This window comes from Eutrema salsugineum, unplaced genomic scaffold (assembly GCF_000478725.1).
Source record: "Eutrema salsugineum unplaced genomic scaffold, Eutsalg1_0 scaffold_20, whole genome shotgun sequence".
In the NCBI taxonomy this organism is placed as follows: Eukaryota; Viridiplantae; Streptophyta; class Magnoliopsida; order Brassicales; family Brassicaceae; genus Eutrema; species Eutrema salsugineum.
In genome coordinates this window covers 1,073,281-1,093,709 of record NW_006256828.1, presented here as the reverse complement: position 1 = coordinate 1,093,709, position 20,429 = coordinate 1,073,281, and the positions used below count along the sequence as shown (strand labels likewise).

Genomic DNA, 20,429 nt, shown 5'->3' with positions numbered 1-20,429 from the left:
AAAGATACCAAAGACTTTCCCCACCACTTAGGGTTAAGTACCCAATCCTTCGTTTCCATTATCCTCTCTCTCTTTCTCTCAAACCCACCAAAAAGCCAAGAACTTGGTCCCAGCCCGGATGCTGTCTCATCAACCCCTAACCAAAACCCGAGTCCGAGAGCCACCAGCCACGTAAAATAATGCCCAGATTGACCTCTCGTCATGGCACCAGTCCTTTCATCTGGTGTGCAGCCATCATCTGTGCCATCATCTCCATTGTTGTGATATTTGGTGGCATTGTTGTCTTCGTTGGTTACATGGTCATTCACCCGCGAGTTCCCATCATTAGCGTCACCGATGCTCATCTCGACTTCTTAAAGTACGGTTTCCAAGACACTTTCCCCATTTTCTTGATCTTGAATCTTGAATCTTGATCGTTAATAATCGATTTTTATTTTGTTTTGTTCGGTTTTATTGACTCAGATATGATATAGTTGGAGTCATGCAGACGCAGTTAACGATTATAATTCGCTCAGAGAATGATAACGCTAAGGCTCACGCGTTGTTTGATGATACCGTGTTTGCGCTAAGCTATGAAGGTAAAACGATTGCGTATTTAAAACAGGACGAGTTTGAAGTTGATAAAGAGAGATCAATGTACGCTCATTTCCTGGTTCAGTCATCTCCAATACCTTTGAATCCAACGATGATGCAAGCCATTGACTATGCGATAAAACAAGATGTGATTACGTTCGAGCTCAAAGGTGGGTCAAAGACTAGATGGCGAGTCGGACCATTAGGATCGGTCAAGTTTGAGTGTAATCTTAGCTGTGAGCTTAGGTTTAGACCGTCTGATCATAGTTACATCCCATCTCCTTGCACTTCTGCTCATAAGCATTAGGAGCTCTTCGTCTCTCATTTGATTTTTCTTTTAAATTAGTTAGTTTTATTTATATATTTTTGGGGTTGATTTTTATTTTATTTCAAAAGTAATGGTAACAATCAATATAATTGTTCATAATATACTATCAAATGAACCTGAATAACTTTGAATAGATGTCACGAAGGAAGCTGTTAAGAATGAATCCTCAAACTCACTCTCAACAGTAAATCAGCTGAATGGTATTTCTTATTGATAGAATAGAATCGAGAAGACAATGTAATTACAATGAGATATTAGAATTGCCAACAATCAATCTCTCTCGCAATCTCGTGATCGCCTCAAGTCTTTCAACTCACTCAACAACTTCCCACAATGAAGTCTAAAACAAATTCAAATGACAACACATAACAATATAGACGAAGGATCTCTCGTAACAGTAAACCCTTTCTTCGAACGAGAGTCTTTCTTGGGTCAACGTTCCTTCAGTCAACGATCTTCTCATGCCTCTTGTGCTTATAAACCTTCTTTCTTTCTCCTGGATTAAGTATGTTGCAGCTTATCAGAAGCTTATTTTTCATCCTACAACATAAAGTTTACTTTTGCCGAAACCTTTTTCTTTAGGCGTGGAAGGCCTAATCACTTGGTTCACGGCACTTACCTATTAACCATTTTTTTTTTGTAATTGGAAGACTACAGGAAAAAAACAAACTTTTTTGGGGTAAATTTTAACTTCTACCTCTAATTCGGACTATTTATTGTATGTATCTAGTCTTTGGAAAACATCGACTTTTTGGACCTTGAGTGTTGTTCTAAGCCTGGGCATAATCACTATAGTACTACATGTAGAAAATGCTTGGAGGCGTACAAATTAACAAACAATCAAAATAGTTGAGTTAAAAAGATTTTTATTTTTATTTATTGATTGTGGAAGCAACCTGAAACATTTGCTCTAGGCTTTTAATATGCATCTCGCATGATTAACTTAAATCATTAACTTAAATCCTGTAAAATATTATTGTGTCCCCGTTCCATCTACATTCGTAAAAAACAATGTAAAATAGTAGCTCAACAATACAATATTGAGAGTTATTGTGATGATATCAAAAGTTTTTGCCACTTAAATGGATACTAGTTTAATTATCATATATATATATATATATAATTTAACATATGTATGTATGTATATTAAAAATAAATAAATTAACATGAAACAAATTTTTAACAATCAAAAATCTTTTATTTAAACAGATGCTCTTCACGAATGTTTGTCCACATCATTTATAATTAACAAGTTTTTAAACTTTGAAATATACAGTTATTTTAAACTTCGAAATACATATCTTCTTGAAATTCGAAACCCAGCTCTTTTGGATCATGATCTGCTCAAAAGTTGTGCACGAAATGAAAAATTCAATAATTGTTTCATCTTTTACATAATATTTTTGAAATTAAATTTAAAATTTTGTTTTGTTTTGTTTTGTTTCATAAGGTCCACAGACTCGATCTTTGGCGTTTGGAAGATAGCATAAATCTGATTAGTCAACGGATGTACGATTGCGTTCTGGTTCTTCTGAGAACGGATGAATAGTTTTGATTGTACATATTATTCGGAGACTTTGATACAATTTCTTCGACTTTGATATAGTGTCCTATTTTCGTCTTTGATATAGCGATCTCATCTTTTATTTGTTCGGAAAAAATTTAAAAATCTGAGGGCAATATGATTCAATATGATTCAATGTCTTTGTCACATCTGTATCTGTATATCCTTTATCTACTTTCTTTTAATCTGTCTAGCTCAGTAGCGCATAATTATTTTCTTATCCTCCCTCTTATTCTTTGAATTTCTTTTGTTTATATATTTGAGTAAAACAACGTATTATTATTTGACAAAAAAAAAACAACTTATTATTATAAAATAAAAAACTAAAAAGCATGCATTTTAGCAAAATATTCATTTTAATGCTTTTACCAAATAAAAAAAAGCAGGATTGAACACTCCCTATCAGAAACTACTGTTCTCACTGTTAGAGTTAGCTGTTGTTGGAGTTCCAATTGGACAATCACTGTCATCTTCTGCAGATGTTAAAGTGCTCACTTCACTTTGACTACTCTCCCCATTCATCCTCGTCCTCGCCGCCGCGGAAGAACTAACGTTACAAACTTCATCGTCAGGTTCATACACCAAACTGAACCCACACTTAACCACTTCACATTGTGCAATCTCTTCACCAGTCTCATCTGTCACTTGGAATCTTAGGATAGCTTTGGTAGGAACACATCCTTTCTTGAACTCTTCTTCCTGTCGTCTCTTGATGTTTAACCAACTTATGTAGCCGATAAAGACATGATCTGACTCGATCGTACGTGGCTCATTCCCTGTTTCAAACCAACCTTCAACAGGAACACTAAACCGGCTACATGGTGCATCTAAATTTTCAAACTCACAGGTGCATTTAGCCAGGAGACGGTTGTTTTGATCTCTGTAGTCACGAAACGAGACAGTGGCACATAGAGCTATTCCAAGAAACTTATTGTTGCACCAATGTGGAGGTAGCTTTGGTTCTAACACTGAACCATAAGCTTGGTGACTGAACCATGGAGGTACTTCGTATCCAGGATAGCAAGTCCCAATTAAAGCTCGAGAGACAAAATTCTGCGAAGGACAAAAAAAAATATCAGAAAACTAAAAGATTTTAGCAGATAATGGTGGAGTTGAGGCTTGAGATGAAAAAGAAAAGACTACCCCACTGTGGTGATCATCTGAGATCAATTGGCATTTTCTACGAACGTGGGATGCAATTTCATTCTTTGCGGCCTCACTGAGTTTACAACAGTTAGTGAAGATGAACATAGTGTGAATCTCTTCTGTTGGCATAATTAAAGCTAGAGGACTCGCGACTGTTTGCAGGGAGATACAACCATGTGCATCTAAGCATTGGAGATTCGGTGGAAGTGTCGAAAGAGATCTGAGTTTCTTGCAGTGCTTCAAGTCCAGCCATTTGAGATGATACAGTTGACTGATGTCAGATCCTAAGCTGCTGATCACATCATTTCTGCTTAAAGATAGACGGCGCAGAAAGGATAGGTTGTTAATACCGCGTAGTATATTTGGAACCTCTTCGACTGAAGTTTCATCAAGTAGCAAACCCGGAATTTTTCCATGTTATCTTCGACATTTGGAAACTCTTGAGATTGGAACAGCGCGAGAGATTAAGTTCCTGAAGCGATTTTAGATTTCCAATACACTCTGGAAGACTCCCCAGCATCCTGCACTGTTTCAGGTTCAATAAGATAAGTCTCTGAAGCTTCACAATGTCTGAAGGGAGATCCTTTATTGCAGTTCCATCTAAGTACAGATATTCAAGATTTTCTGAAATTAGCTGAAATTCATGAAGCTCCGAACAGCCACTGAGTATAAGAGTTTTCAATGAACTCAGATTCATCTTCGGTAGATGGCAGAGACTTGTGCATCCTCTTAGGTTCAAGAAAACAAGACTTTCCATTGTCTTCATCTCTTCAGATAAACATTTTAGACTTGTGCAACCTTCAAGATTCAATCTTAAGAGATTTGGGGCCTTTGAAAACCCTGACAACGTCTGCAACATTCTCGAGTTGCTAAGATCGACCCACTTCAGTTTTGGTGTATCCTATTAAAACCACAAACCAGTCAGTAATCTACTCAACCATAACAACAAAGAAACCAGACATATCAATACTAACCTTGGAAAGTTTCCAGACTTTTTTAATATTGCTGTAAGGCAGCCTGAGATCAACAAGATCCTTCGGGTTGAAGTCTGATGGAAGTTCCTCCAATGGGAATTTAAGCCAGTCGAGGTATCGGACCTCTTCCAGTGGTAACGAAAGTCCATCAGGGAAGTTTAACTTGCAGTCGCCTTCACATTCCCGAGGACAAGTGGAATTGTAGAATTTAAGGTACCAGAGATTGCGCATTTTGGTAAAGGCCGAACTGTCTAAAGGCATGTCCGTTACTTCAGACGTGTCTAGAGAAATGCCTCTCACAGTTTCAGTTTCCTGAAAATAAAAAAGTTAGAAGAAAAAAAAAGCATATACTCACTTATCACACTGATACCATAAGAAAGTTGGAAGCTTTAACAGATTGATTAGCCTCACCATTTTTTCCTGCAGCGCAGCCACAATGTCGTTACTTTTCCACAGCCTACATTTCTCTTGATCTTTTTGTTTTTTGGTAAAACATTTCTCTTGATTTGTTTCACAGGATGATAATGAACAAAGCTCCAAGGCAAATGTATGTAGTATATCATGCATCTCTACGCGCCCGCCAGAGAAACTAATTAAAAATTTGTAGGCAAGAGCCGTTATCTCACTGGCAGCTTCGGAGGACTCATGATCCCCAGAATCCAGTAAGCTTCTAGTATAATACTCATCCTCTGATCTGAAGAAACACGCTATGTCAAGGAACGCATCTTTCTCCTGTTTACTAAGTCCATCATAACTTATCTTCAATAGATCTTGAATTCTCTTGTTGGGACATTTTGCCATTGTACCAAGCCGCGCTTTCCAGAAAGCCACACCTTTTCCAAGAAGTTCCTTACCCAATAACCTGAGAGCTAATGGGTTGCCTCTAGCGTAATCCACAAACTCTCTAGACAAATCTCTCATCTCGAGATCGCAGATGCTAGCTTTAAAGGCATAAAAGCTGAAGTACATCAACCCATCATCAGGGTTTAATCTTGGAACCACGTAAGGATTTGGATCAAACTCAGTGATGAATGCCCTGTCACGGGTGGTAATAACAATCCTGCTCCCTTCCTTGATCCAGTTTCGGTTCCCAAGAAGAATTTCTATATGTTTTGCGCTACTCACATCGTCAAGAACAACAAAGATTTTATTAGAGCGCAGTGTACTCTCTAGGTAATCAACATATGCAGTCTCACCAGCTATGTAGCCCTCAAGTAAATTGAAATCTTCAAGGAAACTCTCCCTCAAACGAACACGACCAAGCTTTAATAACTTCTCACGGATATTCAGAAAATTCACGCAACGATAGAACTTGGGTTTGTACCTCTTGAACAGCTCCGTTGCGAGAGTGGTTTTTCCAATACCAGGCATCCCAACGATTCCGACGATTCGAGTTTCGTCGCCGCGATCGAAACCGAACTTTTCCACGACTTGCTTAATCCGGTGCTCGATTCCAAAGGGCGTAGCCATTTCAGGCTCTTCTCCTTCCAAACATGGAATGGTGCTGAGCGTTTTCATGACCTCGTCGACGATTTTCTTGACGAAATTGGCCTCGTCACTGCCATATAACAAGAGAGATATCAACTCAAGTGAGAGTACGGTACTGAATCGAATTCGAACAAATGATTCAGTCACCAGGTGGTCTCATCGGATTATGGTTCAAAGGAGAATCCTCTGAGATTAGGGTCGTGTGGAGAAGTGGCAGCGATAACATTTCAGATTAAACAAATTGATCAAACCAGAAAAAAGCAAACCGAAAATGAAGTCATATTTCTATAGGCCGGTCAGCTATATATATATATATATATATATATATATATATATATATCTCCAACCATCCAAAACCAATTACTAAATCCAATCAATCTACGACAAAAAAAAAAAAAATCCAATCAATCTAATATCCAACCTAAACAATTATATCAAACATATTTCCAGCTACTCCAACCATACTTGATATTAATTTATTTATAAATTAATATTTTTTAATTAAATTCTATTTTTTAAAAAGTTTTCTCTTTAATAATATTATATTTAAAAATTTAAATGAATTTGCTTGTAAATTTACATGGGCAAACTTAAATTTCTGACAATTAATCTAAGCAATTGCAATCGCCAAAAAACTACATATTGTATATTAGATTATCCATATAAGAATATATATATATATGCAGTAGTACGAAATTAATAAAAAGTTATAGCTACCATCTTTAATATTAATGATAAAATTGAATACAATACTACAAAACATTTAAAAATATTTACACAAATGATCATATCTAATTTTTTTTTTACAAATTCATGAGATAAGAAAAATAATATTAGAAGTTATTGATATAAATAAAAAATAAGTTTCAATAAAACTTAATTTTGAGTAAAAACAAATGACACATTAATTATATTTTAGTATAGGAAAAATTTCATATAAAATTCTCGACTAAATTATAATGAACTCTTTAAATCCTCAATTTTTTGGTTGTCCAGAAAAAAATCTGAAGTATTTTTGTCTACTTCAAATTTTCAAATATAATCTGTATATTTATTTTACACCGTATACGAAACGACAGTAAATGAAAATAGAACGGTGTTCGAATCCCATCAACAAACTAACTATAATAACTCCTAATGGTTAAGCAATGGTTAAACTATCCCAACATGTATCCTAAACCCGATATATCTATTCTCGAGCAACCTAAAACCCGATCTAAACCATGACAGAAGCACAATCCTTAAATTGAGTAGAAACCCTAAAACTCTCAATTCCCAGATGAACTCTAAGTCGAGTTGATGAGATTGAATTGAAAGAAAATCAAGAAAGATTAGGTATATGTCAACCCTAAATCGAGTCCTTATTTCAATTTTGTGTGTGTGTGTTGAATATTGCTAACGTTGATGAATGTGTGTGTGTTTGTGCAGTAACAGAGATGACAATCTGAAGCTCTACATTCACTATAGAGGTTCAATGTCGAAGGAAGGAAAAAAGTTATGTTATAAAGGAGGATAGATGGATCTTGATATACCCCGACTTACTCACATTTTCAATTTTCGAAGATTTTAGTAGAAATCGTGAAGTTGTGAATGATATGGTGAAATTGTGGTATAGACTACCTAGTGATGATATGTCAATAGTTAGATCTATATATGAGGATAACGATCGTGAGCTTATGAAGATGGTGTTAGAAGCAAATGAATGTAGAGAGGTTCACATCTACATTGAACATTATGAGATTCCACCATCCGTTGGTGTTGAGGCTGAGGTTGTTAACTGATGTTGTTCGTACTGATGGCACTGAAAACGGTAGTGATGGGGAGGATGGAGAGGAAGAGGACGATGGTGAGAATGGTGATGATGAAAGTAATAGTGATGACGAGGATATAGAGTAAAAGAGTGACAAGAGTGATGTTGAAAACAGTACGGAAGAAAATGAGGAAGAAGAGAGACATGAAGAAGGTGGTTTAGGAGAAACTAGAGAAGAAGAGAGTGGACTGCAATCTGAGGATGAGAATCAGATATTAGGTGAAGGAGCTGTTGACCCACGGTTTGACAATCTGTTTGCATCACTCAAACAAGAGCCTCCTCTTGTATTTCGTGGTGAGACTACTCAGACTATAGCAGATGACGAAGCTGTTGATAGTGACATTGAAGGGAAGAGACAAAGGAAAGATAGTGAATACCCAGATTCTCTGGCAGACACTGATGAAAAATGGGCTAATTGGAAGAACACAAACGATTGTGGAAAGAGGTTCAAAGGGAAGAGTAAGGCTGATTATGATCAGCCTCCATACTTATGGTTGATGCAAACCTTTAACAATGGGGATGAATTCAAGGATCAACTATTGAGGTATGTTTTGAAAACTCAATACGATGTGAAATTGTGTAAGTGAAACTGTCAAAGGTATGCAGCCATATGCACACACGAGAAATGGAGTAGCTATTAAATTTAGGGTTTACACATTTGGAGATTTATAAAACAAATCTCATTTTAACCATGGTTAGATAGATAACAGACAATCAGAGTAAGTAAACATCATCGTAAGTGTCATTAACCTCTGTTATCGAGACATTTTAAAATGATCACACCGATAACATTTGAAGATTTAAAGTGGGCAGAAAATATATTTCAGGTTTTTTTTGGGCAGTAAAAAGTTAAAAAATTAAAAAGCTCATCATTGAAATTTAGTTGATGATTTTATATGGAATTTTTATTTTAGTATATTACCTTATTTATCTATACATAAATCTATATACTTATTTGTGTAGTGATTTGCTTACGTGTCGCGCTCACAACGAGTTTCACCGCTGTTCGCTTACGTGTCAGCTCCAGAATGAGTTTTGGCTGCAAAAAAACCGTTTAGCTTTATTTTCCAATTACATGTCATTTTTTTATTGGTTCTTATCTGATGACGTGTAAAAAAAACTTAAAACAAATCGGTCTAAATTATTATAGTTTATTGGTTAATTTTGCTGTTAAATTAAACCGTTTTAAAATTTATATTAAACCGAAATTTAGAAACAAATAGACAAAAATGTTTTTTAAAAAAAAAAATACAAAAACTAGAAATTTTACCATTTCTTATGTTTCCAAAAATTTATGTTAGAATATCGTTAATTATTATAGTGTTTACGATTTCTTATATTTATATGGTTTTCGATTTCTATAATCTTATAAAACCAAAATTTAGTAAAAATCTAGGAAACAATTGAAAAAAAACAATAAATGAAATCTATATGTCTAATGAAATGTCGTTAATTATGATATCTAGAATAGAATTTTCGATTTCTTACTACATACTTCAGAAAGATTTTTGAACCCTTTTGTTAAAATCAAAAGCTTATTTTTAAATTTTGGATTCGTCTAACTTAGAATAGAGATAAATTTTTTTTTGAATATTCTTAAAATCATTTATTTATAAAATTATGTTTGGTTAACATATATAGAAATTAACTAGTTTATATAAATATTAAATTATTTTGTTGTTAGGACTATATTTATATAAGAGTTTCAAAAAAATTATTATTTTATCGAATTTAATGGATTTTTACATTGCTTCGACTCAAGACTAGAAAAAATTATTATTATATAATAATTATCAATTTTATCTAATATTAATTTATAAAAGTTTTCGTTAAAATCTGGTGTTATTTTGTACTCAATTTTTCATTGTGTTTAACTATTTCACAAGTTTTTGATTTCATATTAGATTTTAACAAAATGTCTTTTAGTTATCGAATATGAGAACAAACATCGTTATTTTGATCAGATTTCGAAAATAATTGTTAAAACCTACACGGTTTACAATGAACCCAATCTACAACCCAATCTACAAAATAGTTATAAGATTTCACAATCCAAATCAATTAAGATACATAAACCAACTTTTTAGGGAATCCCAGATCAAAACCCAGACTAAATTTTCTCAAAAAAAAAAAAAAAAACCCAGACTAATTCCCTGAACTCTGAAGCCAGACTATAAAAAATTCCAGATTAAAACCCAGACTAAAAAATCGAATTTTCCTGCCAATGAAGTCGTATACCGATGACAAAAATGATTGAAATCGGGCATAAGTACACATTGATATAAACATAAACCAAGCATACCCCAAAAAAAAAGCATACCAAAAAAAAAAAAAACATAAACCAAATATTCCCCTATCTATCTTCACTACCACATTAAAAAGTTCACATTGGTAACCATAAATTGCTAGAGGCACTCTTTGACCAAGTCAGGATTTACACATTCACCTATAAATTATAGCCCTGAACATAACAATTTCCTTAAAAAAATATAATGCGAAGGGTGCCAAAGTAATACCTTTTTTCGTTCAAAGTCAAGCCCATCTTTGACTTAATACATGTCAATGCCACCTTCCACTTCTTCTTCATAATGTGCTCATCATCATGCACATTGTGATGACTCTCACATGCTTCATCAAGGAGCTTTTCTAACTCATCTGGCTCAACCTTATAGAATATGGGAATCGCCACAATTTTGTTTTCATCGACACGTTCTTTGATCGCCACCAGCTCGTTCAAACACCATTTTGATTCCATGTACCTTCTCGAAAACACGACTAATGCGATATTTGATTCTTCGATCCTACGGAAAAGAGCCGTTAGATCTTCTCCCCTCATCTCTTTTTTGTCTGTGAACACATTGATCCCTGCATTTTCCAATGCCTTCTCCAGATAACTGATGAGGCCGTGGCGAACATCTCCCCGGAAATTAAGAAACACTTGATTGCTCGGAAGCAGTGGTTCTTGGACGGCCATTTTAAGATTTTTGGTTGGATATAGTTTGGAGACAAGGAGACAGTATATGTGTAAGAAAATGAAGTTTCATAGTTTCTCGTTAAGTATTATGGGACAACATTGACAGGTCAACAACATGCTAAGTTCATTCCACGATCTAATTCTTGATATATTCTTAAGACAACACTTGTTGTCATTTACTTTGGCCTTACAAGGATTTATTTATTTTATATTTCAACAAGCCCGTGCCAAATGGGAATGTTTCTTTTTTTTTTAAGCTCATTATTGTATTCACTTTTGGTTTTGTTTAGTCGCATTGGACGCACATGTATAATGGACAAGACCGTCGTGCAACGAACTAAAGTTCCTTGCAAGGTATTGGTGGGTATGGTCTATGAAGGACCACAGTCTTATCAAGTCTAACCCTAATCTCTTGTGCAGGTTAATCTATATGCTCAAGGAATTTAGATTTTTTTTTTGTGGTTTTCAAGTTCATTTCATAACAGCTTGAAGAAACAGAGAACAAGCCTTCCTTTTCTCTTTCTTGTGCTCTGAGAGAGAGAGAGAGAGAGAGAGAGAGAGAGAGAGAGAGAGAGAGAGAGAGAGAGAGAGAGAGAGAGAGAGAGAGAGAGAGAGAGAGAGAGGGAGAGAGAGAGAGAGAGAGAGAGAGAGTTATAACCTCATCATCACCATATACAGTCGTCAGAAATGTTTTATAGATTGATTATTAAAGATTGCTGTTTCGTAGTTAGTACGTGATCTTATGTTACAGCTTAATAACTTTGATTGCGATATACTTTCGAGTGTAGTCAAATGAAATAATGAATAGTTTATATTAATTTTAATAGGCTTTTAAGAAGGGAAAAATGTTAATTCATTGAACACTACAAGAAAACAGCCTTAAACAGCCTTCGACGGCCATATTTGTCGAATATCCGTGAGAAAAGATGCTTTCCGATGGATATTACGTGTTGGATTAATCCGTCAGTATGATGGATTTCCGACGACCTCTACTCCAACGACTTTTTGCCAGAAATTCGATGGAAAAACGGTCATCGGAAAGTGTTCGAAAATTCTGATAGAAAACCGAAGACATTATTTTTGATGACTTTACGATGGATTAATTTTTTGACGAAAAACTGACGAATTGATTTTCGACGACTTTCCGACAGATATCATTTTTGACAGAAAACCAACGTTTTTTTTTTTATAAACATTTCTGACGACTTTCCAACAAATATTATATATTAAATAAAAGAAATTTAATTTAATAAATAGATAAATTTAATTAATTTTATAATTTAAATTTAAATTCCAAAATAAAAAACATAATTTTCAAAACATAAATTATCTAAAAAAATAGTCTTAAACTAAAAAAAACAAAACTATTTAAATAAATCCAGAAAATGCAACTCCATAATTTGTTTCATCTTAGCTACCTCATCTCAAATCGCGGTGTGAGCGGTCGCCAACTCCTCATACCGCTGCTCCATTGCCTCAATCTTCTCATCAGGTACTTTGACGTCCTGAGTTAACCATTCGATGTCCGTTTCGTACTTCGGAGGCGGGTATTGATAACCGGAACTAGAATACTTCATGCTCGGAAGTCCCGCTAACCCAACGATACGTTCCTTGTTCGTGTTTGCTGCAAAAAAACGATCTGGTTGATCTCTTCCCGGCTTAGCTCATTCAAGGACGTAGATCCATCAAGAGAGAGAATAAATATGTTAGCCAAAATCAAGAAAAAAAAAGAAGAAAGAATTGAGCATATCATCATTCTCATGCCAAAAACAGTATACATTCGTTAGCTTATCTTGTTTCCTGAATTTTGCAAAAGGTTTTGTAGAAAGAGTTTTATTAAAATGAAAATATCATCTACTAAGTTCAAAAATATAAGATTTTTTTTTTTACAATAACATTATCAATCAGATAGTGACTTATTGAGTTTTGTTTTTCAACCAGTTTCATGTGAAAAGGCTCAATTCCTAATGTGTCTGCAAGTGATGACAATGAGATCTAAGAATGTCATTACATCCCATACTATTAAATATTAATCAACATAGCATCAAACTGCTACTCTATACACTCATAATCTATTGTAGATACTGAATTGCATTAGTCAAAAACTTTTGTTTTGGTGATCTCTTATTTACTCTTCTTTTGATGAGCAAGATCTGTAAAAATATTTCTCTCCATTAGACAAATCTTCTCAGTATGATAATCGATTATGGAAAATATTTTTTCTTTTGTTTCAAAACAAAAATCATGACATTAGTAAGATCGACTACACATTGGTTAACTCTTGTTAATTATAACTTTAATCACCATCGTTACAAACACAATACATGGTCAAATTAGAGAGGGTTCCAATTAGAGATCATGGTAACTCTCACTAAAACTAAAAACCCTACGTTCTTCCTCAGTGAAAATAAATAAATCTTTGAAACGTTGAAATGCAGAATTATTATCTGTGATGTGTTAAACATCGATTGGCAATGGAAGATAGCTTATCTGAATTTTCACCGTTTCTACTGTTATAACAGCATTTATGATTTAATTGTAGTTAGGAAAATTACTCTCGGTTGTACGACCATAATTAAACAGCTAAACAAAATTCGGCTTTGAAGGTAGGAAGGAGTCATTGACGAAGCAATAGTTGTTGCATCAGATTGCTGCTTTAAAATCATCTCCACTTAATAAAGGAATCGTTCGACCAAAAATAGATTCCTCTAAACATAATGTTTTCCAATCAATAATTCCGATGCCCCTGTGGAAAAAAAACCAATAATGCAATTTAGTTTATAACTCATCGTACAATGCAATTTGGTATTTTTCTAAGTCCAGTCCACCAATCTTATTCAATTTCTTTTTGTCTGAATCTTAACGATAACAAGATGGAGTCTTAATGGATCGTGGCAACAAAACCACTTTTGTCACTAATAATACTCTTGCGCATATTTAAGTCGCCTTTTTGTTTTGTTATTTTCTATCTACCGCTTGATAATTCTTGCGCATATTTAAGTCGCCGGTTCAATATACATTTTAAGTCTTTCTTTTTTTGGGTCAAATTAATAACTATAATTCAAAAGGCATTGGGGCACGGAAAGAATTAGCCAACGGTTAACTCTTATTTATTCATTGTTTACCGATACACAACCTTCGTACGTACCCCAGAAAACGTCTTTATATTGTTCTTTTTTCCCTATGGGTTGGTGGAAACGTGGAACGTCAATTCGTATATTCTCTTTGATCTTTATTAGGAGAAAATCCACACTAAGCGTTAAAGTTTATTATATTTTGTATTGCAAATAATATGTTTTTATACTTTACTTTAATTATCAACTAGTGTGGATTTGAACGTTTTTCTACAATTCAAATGTAAGTGGGTACAATGTTAATTTTATTGGGCTGAATATTAGTTTATTAATAGTTTATAGAGTGTGTTCAGATTAGCTCATATTTGCAGTAATATATTTTACGTAATTACAATTATATATATGTAATGAAGAAAGTGTAGATGAATAATATATTTAATTCGGAGTATAGACCTTAATTTTTTTGTTTTTAAGCTATTTTCCAGAATATGTATATTGAACATAAATATTTTATCGAATATAGATGAAGATGTAAATGTATTTTTTTGAAAATTTATGATAAATGAATTAAATGTTAGTTAATATATTTTAATTAGAAATTTTTTTTGGGGAATATGAAACACATAGATAAAACATGAGTAGTCACTCTCTACTCATTCTATAAATAAACAACAGAAGAGAAGTTTCATCAAGTAACCAAACAAAAATTTCTTCACTCAAGTACAATCCATACTACAACTATTTCTTCTGATGTGATCCTCTCATAGATATACAAAAAATATGTTTTCCTACGTAATAATTTGTTTGTGCATCTATAAAAAATAACATCAGGAGAAGTAGTTTATTTCATTGTACCGCCACAGTTTTATTTTAATTATGTTACTTGTCAATGCTCACTTTTGATATGAAGTACACAGTTAGTACTTTCTATCAAATTCAGGAGAGAGTATTGACTGTGTACTTAATTTATAATGTTTTCCCTAATTTATTGCTAATTTAGATTTATTATTATTCTTTGAAATTTTTTGAAAGTACTTTAATTCTGTAAAATAATAGTTATGTATAATATTGAGAACCAACATTGTGTAACAAATACAAATTTTTTTAAGTGGGAGTCCACATGTTAATCTATAATGTTTTTTCTAATTTACCGCAAAGGTAGGTTTATTATTTCTCCATTTGCATTTTTTTGAAAGGACTTGTTCGGAATGATCTATATTATGTATGTCAGTTGTATTTGAAAATTTAAAAATTTGAATTATTCTCTGAGTGATTTTGAGAATTTGTGAGATATTTTTTCCTTTGAAATATTACTTTACAATTAATCTGCATCAACAATACTTCAAACTTATGATCATAACGGTTTACTCACTATTCAAAGATGATATAAATTATTAGTTACACTATATTTTATCAAGCTTCAACTTGTTGACTCTCGTATTAATTATGTAATATGTAACTGCTGCAAATGTAGTATTTGTGATTTAGAAAATGATTTAACTTAGTATTTCATAAATTCAACATTTAATGTACTGTAAAAAAAGGAAGAAGAATAAAATCTAAAAAAGGAGTAACTTATTAAAATAAAGATTTGTCATGCAGTTATCAATACAAAATTAAGCTTGACATTTAAATGTAATAAATCGGATATAAGTCCCTTGCATAGCAAGCTTCTTTGAAAGTGTCGTATATAACACCATTAAATGTTCAGATATCTTCATAACTGCAAGGATCTATAATGATATTCAACAAAAAACCCAAATAAAATACCTCCCCATCAAAAATCGAATATTGTTGAAGAATAGTTGGATTCACTGAACCCTTTAACCGAGGCTTCCATTCATGCAATGTGCCATTCCAGAAAAATTGATGAGATAGTTCAGTATAGAGTAGGAATCTGGCCGTTGCGTATACCTTGTTACACTCCATCCAAGCAATAAATTTTGTATTTTTTATAAGTTTGTCGACCTTGTTTTGCTTTGTAGAATTTGTTCTTGGTAGATGAAATCGAATAATCTCTGAAAACAGTGATGGGAAAACGACCTATTTCACCCTGAAAACTATTACATAGTAATCAATCACCCCAGAGTTTGAACCTCGTCGCATATCACCCCACAACATAGTTTGTAAACTTATTTCCCCCTATTTTTCTATTTCACGACGTTTTTAACCAAAACCGTTGAATTCAATGGTTTATGATGTAAACCCGATAGAATACCAGGTTTGCTCGATTCCAAGATGATTTTAAAACCCGACCAAGCTGTGACCCGATCCAGTTTATATCTGATTCGAAATCATAAAAAAACCCGACCACGTGAAGCAGCTTCGTCGTCCTCGTCAAAATCGACATTAACAACTTTGATTCAGGTAGATAAAACAGTAAAAGGAACATACCTCAGACTATCAGGTGAAGCAGCTTCGTCGTCCTCGTCGAAATCGCAGGTAGATTTGAAGCAGCTTCGTCGTCCTCGTCGAAATCGCAGGTGAAACTTCGTCGACGCAGAAAGAAGCTTCTTCGTCGTCCAGAAATGAAGCTTCTTCGTCGTCGCAGAGCACTGAATTTTCGTCGAAGCAGCTCTCCCTCACTAAACCCCGATTTCCAACTCTCTCAAATTCGATTTAGGGTTCATCTTGAGAAATTGGGGATTTTAACTCGGGTCAAATCGATTTTGAAGTGGAACCGGGTCAAATTTTGGGTTAAGTTTCAAATCAGGTCAACTTTTGGTTTAAGATTTTTAATCGGGTCAAATCACAGATTATTGGCTGCAATCGGGTCATAATTTGGTTTTAAGGTTTAGTTAGGTGGTTAACCTTTTTTTGGTCAACAATAAACCAACACAAAACTCGGTCTGGAGGGATTTTAGATTTGAAACTTGATAAAGTGGTTAAAAACGTCGTAAAATAGAAAAATAGGGGGAAATAAGTTTACAAACTATATAGTGGGGTGATATGCGACGAGGTTCAAACTCTGGGGTGATTGGTTACTATGTAATAGTTCTCAGGGTGACATAGGTCGTTTTCCCCAACAGGGGAGCGATAAAGGACTTGGTAAAACTTGCGAGAGGAAACAAATATTGTACTATAATAAGATATTATTTGTAATTCTGTTTTAATCAACAACTAGATTTTATCCCGTGCATTCGCACGCGAATTTTGTTTTAATCAAATTTTGTAATATAATTTATATTTTTTATAGATATAATTTTTTAATAAGTGATATAATTTTTTTTGTATATAGATATATATATTTTTATTTTTTTTTCATTATAATTATGACCATGATCATAAAAACATAATTTTAACCCGATTATTTTATTAATAAAAAACTGACTGTTATTATAAAACCATATTTCTAACTCGTTCATTTTATTAATCTGAAAAAACTATGGTTATAAAATCATAATTCTAACATATCTGTTCATAATACTATATAATATAAATATTTATTAATTTTGAAATACTTTTCTCTTAATATCTTGCATGTTTTGATAACTTAACCCGCATAAGACCATAATTATAAAAAAATTTTTTAACTTGTTCCATCAAATTATTATATAATATTAATATTTATCTATTTTCAATATGTAAACTTTTAATCTGATAGAATATGATTAAAAAAATATGAATAAATCTTTGTTAATCATATATGTTATTCTGAAAATCTTATTTAAATTTGAAATTTTAAATTAAACCTATAATTAAGGAAGTCTATTTAAATTAATATCTATAGATATAATCTATATTTAAGGAAATTTTTAGTTATCTAAATTAACATCTAATTTTCGAAATTAAATTTATATATAATTTTTTTTAAAAAAATTTGGGGAGTGTTTGGAAGCAAACACTAAAAGTGCTTCTGTTTTAATATAATATATAAGGTTTCTTAATCGATAAAAGTGAAACGCAGAAGACTTACCTATCATGTTCATAGCAGTAGAGATGGGGAATAGGGGTTTGGTATCAGCGTAACAAATGAAGTTGCAGTTCACAAAAATAATATGTAAATATATAGATGGAATAATTAGGGTTGACACGAATATACGAAAATTTTAAAGATTGTAAGATGCATCTGGTTTTAGAAAGTAATAACAATTTAAAAATATCCTTTATATTATAATAACTTTATAAAAATCCTAAATATATGATTATATAATTTTATTTGTACATAATAACTTCCAAAGAATATTAGTTTGAAATTATCGGAAAACAATATTATGTTACCATATGATTAAATAAAACTGTAAAGAAGAAAATCTAAACTATTGAATATTTTATATCAGCCCATTTGTTTCAATTTATTGCATTGTCTTGTGTAAATATTCTGTACCTATATCAAAAGCAAAAGTAAAAAAGGTTAAACTAGTAGGTTAAAACAGTATTTCCAAGAAAACATGGAATTGAATATTTTTAACTACCACTAGAATACTGGCTCGCACGCATGTGTCGGCTTGAACGTATTTCTAAAGATTGAATGTTATTGGGTATAATGTTAAGTGTATTGGGTTGAATTTTACAATATTGATAGTTTATAGTGTGTGTTCTGATGGACTTATATTTGCTGTGTATTGTTGTATGTATTCTATTTATGTATAATGAAGAAAGTATAGATGAAGATCACACCTAATTCCAAAAGAACCCATAATTGTAACGATGTATCTTGTTTGAGAATTTGTGAGTATTTGGTAAAAAAAAAACATGACATAGTTCTTGTAATCTTTCTGTCGATTAACTGGTCAATCAAAAAATCCATGCAATTCAAAAATTTAGGGTTGGTTTACAAAGAAAAAATGCAAAGATGTAAATAAATTTAAAACATGATACTATTATGTGTAGATTACATTAAAAACCTGATTTATTCGAAAGAGCATCGTAATCCATTAATTGTTGTTCTTGTAACTGCAATAAAATGTATAAAATTATTTATTGCCAATGATATGTAAATTGAAAACCGATAAAAATAATAAAAATAACTAACCTTGAACATAAGGAATTTTCTTTACGGAAGTGTATATTATAAATTGAATTAAAAAACGGTTTGAAACTCTACTCTCATTTCTGCATAAACTCTTGACAACAAAATTTTCAATCTCAAACCATGAACCTTCGATGACCAGATGTTCGAATATATCATGAAATTATCGTCTAACCTAAGCGTGTATTGTATGGTCCTTTAGAAATGAAAGAATTTGTATATTTTTGTACACGTCAGAAGATATGGGAATTAGTGAAGTTTGTTAAAATCATTTACCAATCTAAATTTTACCTTCGAACCAGTAAGAAGCAATTCTAATCTTACGCCCTGAGGCATCAATATATTCAATCCACTTTCGCACCAATTTAACACAGTTGCACCATTCAGTTGAGCTGTTGTTCAAGTCTTCAATGTAATCAAGTGGTTTCATTTTCCGATAAGATGTGTAGGCTAAATATGTTGTTAGTGTTTGTATATATATTGAAAACTTATCATAGCAATAATTTAGGGTTTGAAAGATATTGTTAAGAAATTTTAAAAAAATATGTATATTCGGTCATTATATGATAAAATATTGGATTAGTTAAATTATAATGTACATAATATATCTATACTATTAAAAGGGAAGCACTTTTTGTGTCCAAATAGGATTTTGTTTTTATTTTAAATTGTTTTATTTTTGGATAACTGGTATTTCTGTTGCCAAACAGATTAATCTAGTTAAATATTAATAAAAATTATAAATTTAAATTCAAATTAATTTAGATTATTTTAGATTTTTAAAATAAAAATTTGATTATTTACCAAAAATTAAAAAATTAGCTATTATCTTTACAAAATAATAAATCAGATATTAATTTATATTTGATATTCTAATTTCAATTAAATAATATATTTTTAATTTCTATTTTAATATAAATACGAAAATTTAAATTTAAATTTAGATATATTATAGATTTTCTTAAATATAGGATATATCATTTACTAAAAATCATAAAATAAATTATTATTATATTTTTACAAAAATAATGAATCGAATATTAATTTAAATTTAATTTACATATTAAAATATATATAATTTTCAATGACAAAGATGAACGTATATATTATTTTTTATTTTTATGAAATAAATTTAAAATTTAAAATTTCAACTTCATTAATATTTAAAATATACAAATAATATAAATGAACAGATTAAAATAATATTTTTTAATTGTGATCATATATAATACTAAAAAAAAAAATCAATAGAAACAAATTATATATAAACAGAAAAAATTATTATAACTTATTTAAAAATTATATCTAAATAAAAATAAAAACATAAATTTTATTAAGAAATTTGATAAATTAAAAGTAATTCCCCTACGGGTACAAGTGGTAGAATCTAGTACAATATATTAACTTCTATAACTGCAATTCTCTTCATGGTAACAATAGATGTTATAAGATATAGTAATCTTCAATTAACACACTGAGTAAAGTTTATACTATTCTTAGCATAAGAATTTGGTAAAACTTAAGAA

The 20,429-nt window shown here is 32.0% G+C and overlaps 2 protein-coding genes and 1 pseudogene across 2 annotated transcripts; 1 reads left to right on the top strand and 2 right to left on the bottom strand.

The window, feature by feature from the left end:
• Positions 1–94: 94 nt before the first annotated feature.
• Positions 95–880, top strand: LOC18016087. The gene is made up of 2 exons (XM_006398141.2): positions 95–358; positions 463–880. The coding sequence occupies exons 1-2, from the start codon at positions 180–182 to the stop codon at positions 878–880; spliced, it is 597 nt and encodes a 198-aa protein (XP_006398204.1). The 5' UTR covers positions 95–179.
• Positions 881–2,774: 1,894 nt separating this feature from the next.
• On the bottom strand, positions 2,775–6,289 carry LOC18016086 (annotated as a pseudogene).
• A 3,947-nt stretch (positions 6,290–10,236) lies between these two features.
• LOC18016085 (TIR domain-containing protein) lies at positions 10,237–10,857 on the bottom strand. Its single transcript, XM_006398139.2, has 2 exons — positions 10,400–10,857; positions 10,237–10,249 (listed from the first exon to the last, which is right to left on the bottom strand). The coding sequence occupies exons 1-2, from the start codon at positions 10,855–10,857 to the stop codon at positions 10,237–10,239; spliced, it is 471 nt and encodes a 156-aa protein (XP_006398202.2).
• Between the last annotated feature and the right edge of the window lie 9,572 nt (positions 10,858–20,429).

Bases quoted from the DNA above. Each gene is read 5' to 3' on its own strand.
- LOC18016085 (XM_006398139.2), bottom strand. From the start codon at position 10,857: ATGGCCGTCCAAGAACCACTGCTTCCGAGCAATCAAGTGTTTCTTAAT.
- LOC18016087 (XM_006398141.2), top strand. From the start codon at position 180: ATGCCCAGATTGACCTCTCGTCATGGCACCAGTCCTTTCATCTGGTGT. The intron at 359-462 runs GTACGGTTTCCA...TTATTGACTCAG, and splicing joins GCTCATCTCGACTTCTTAAA to ATATGATATAGTTGGAGTCA.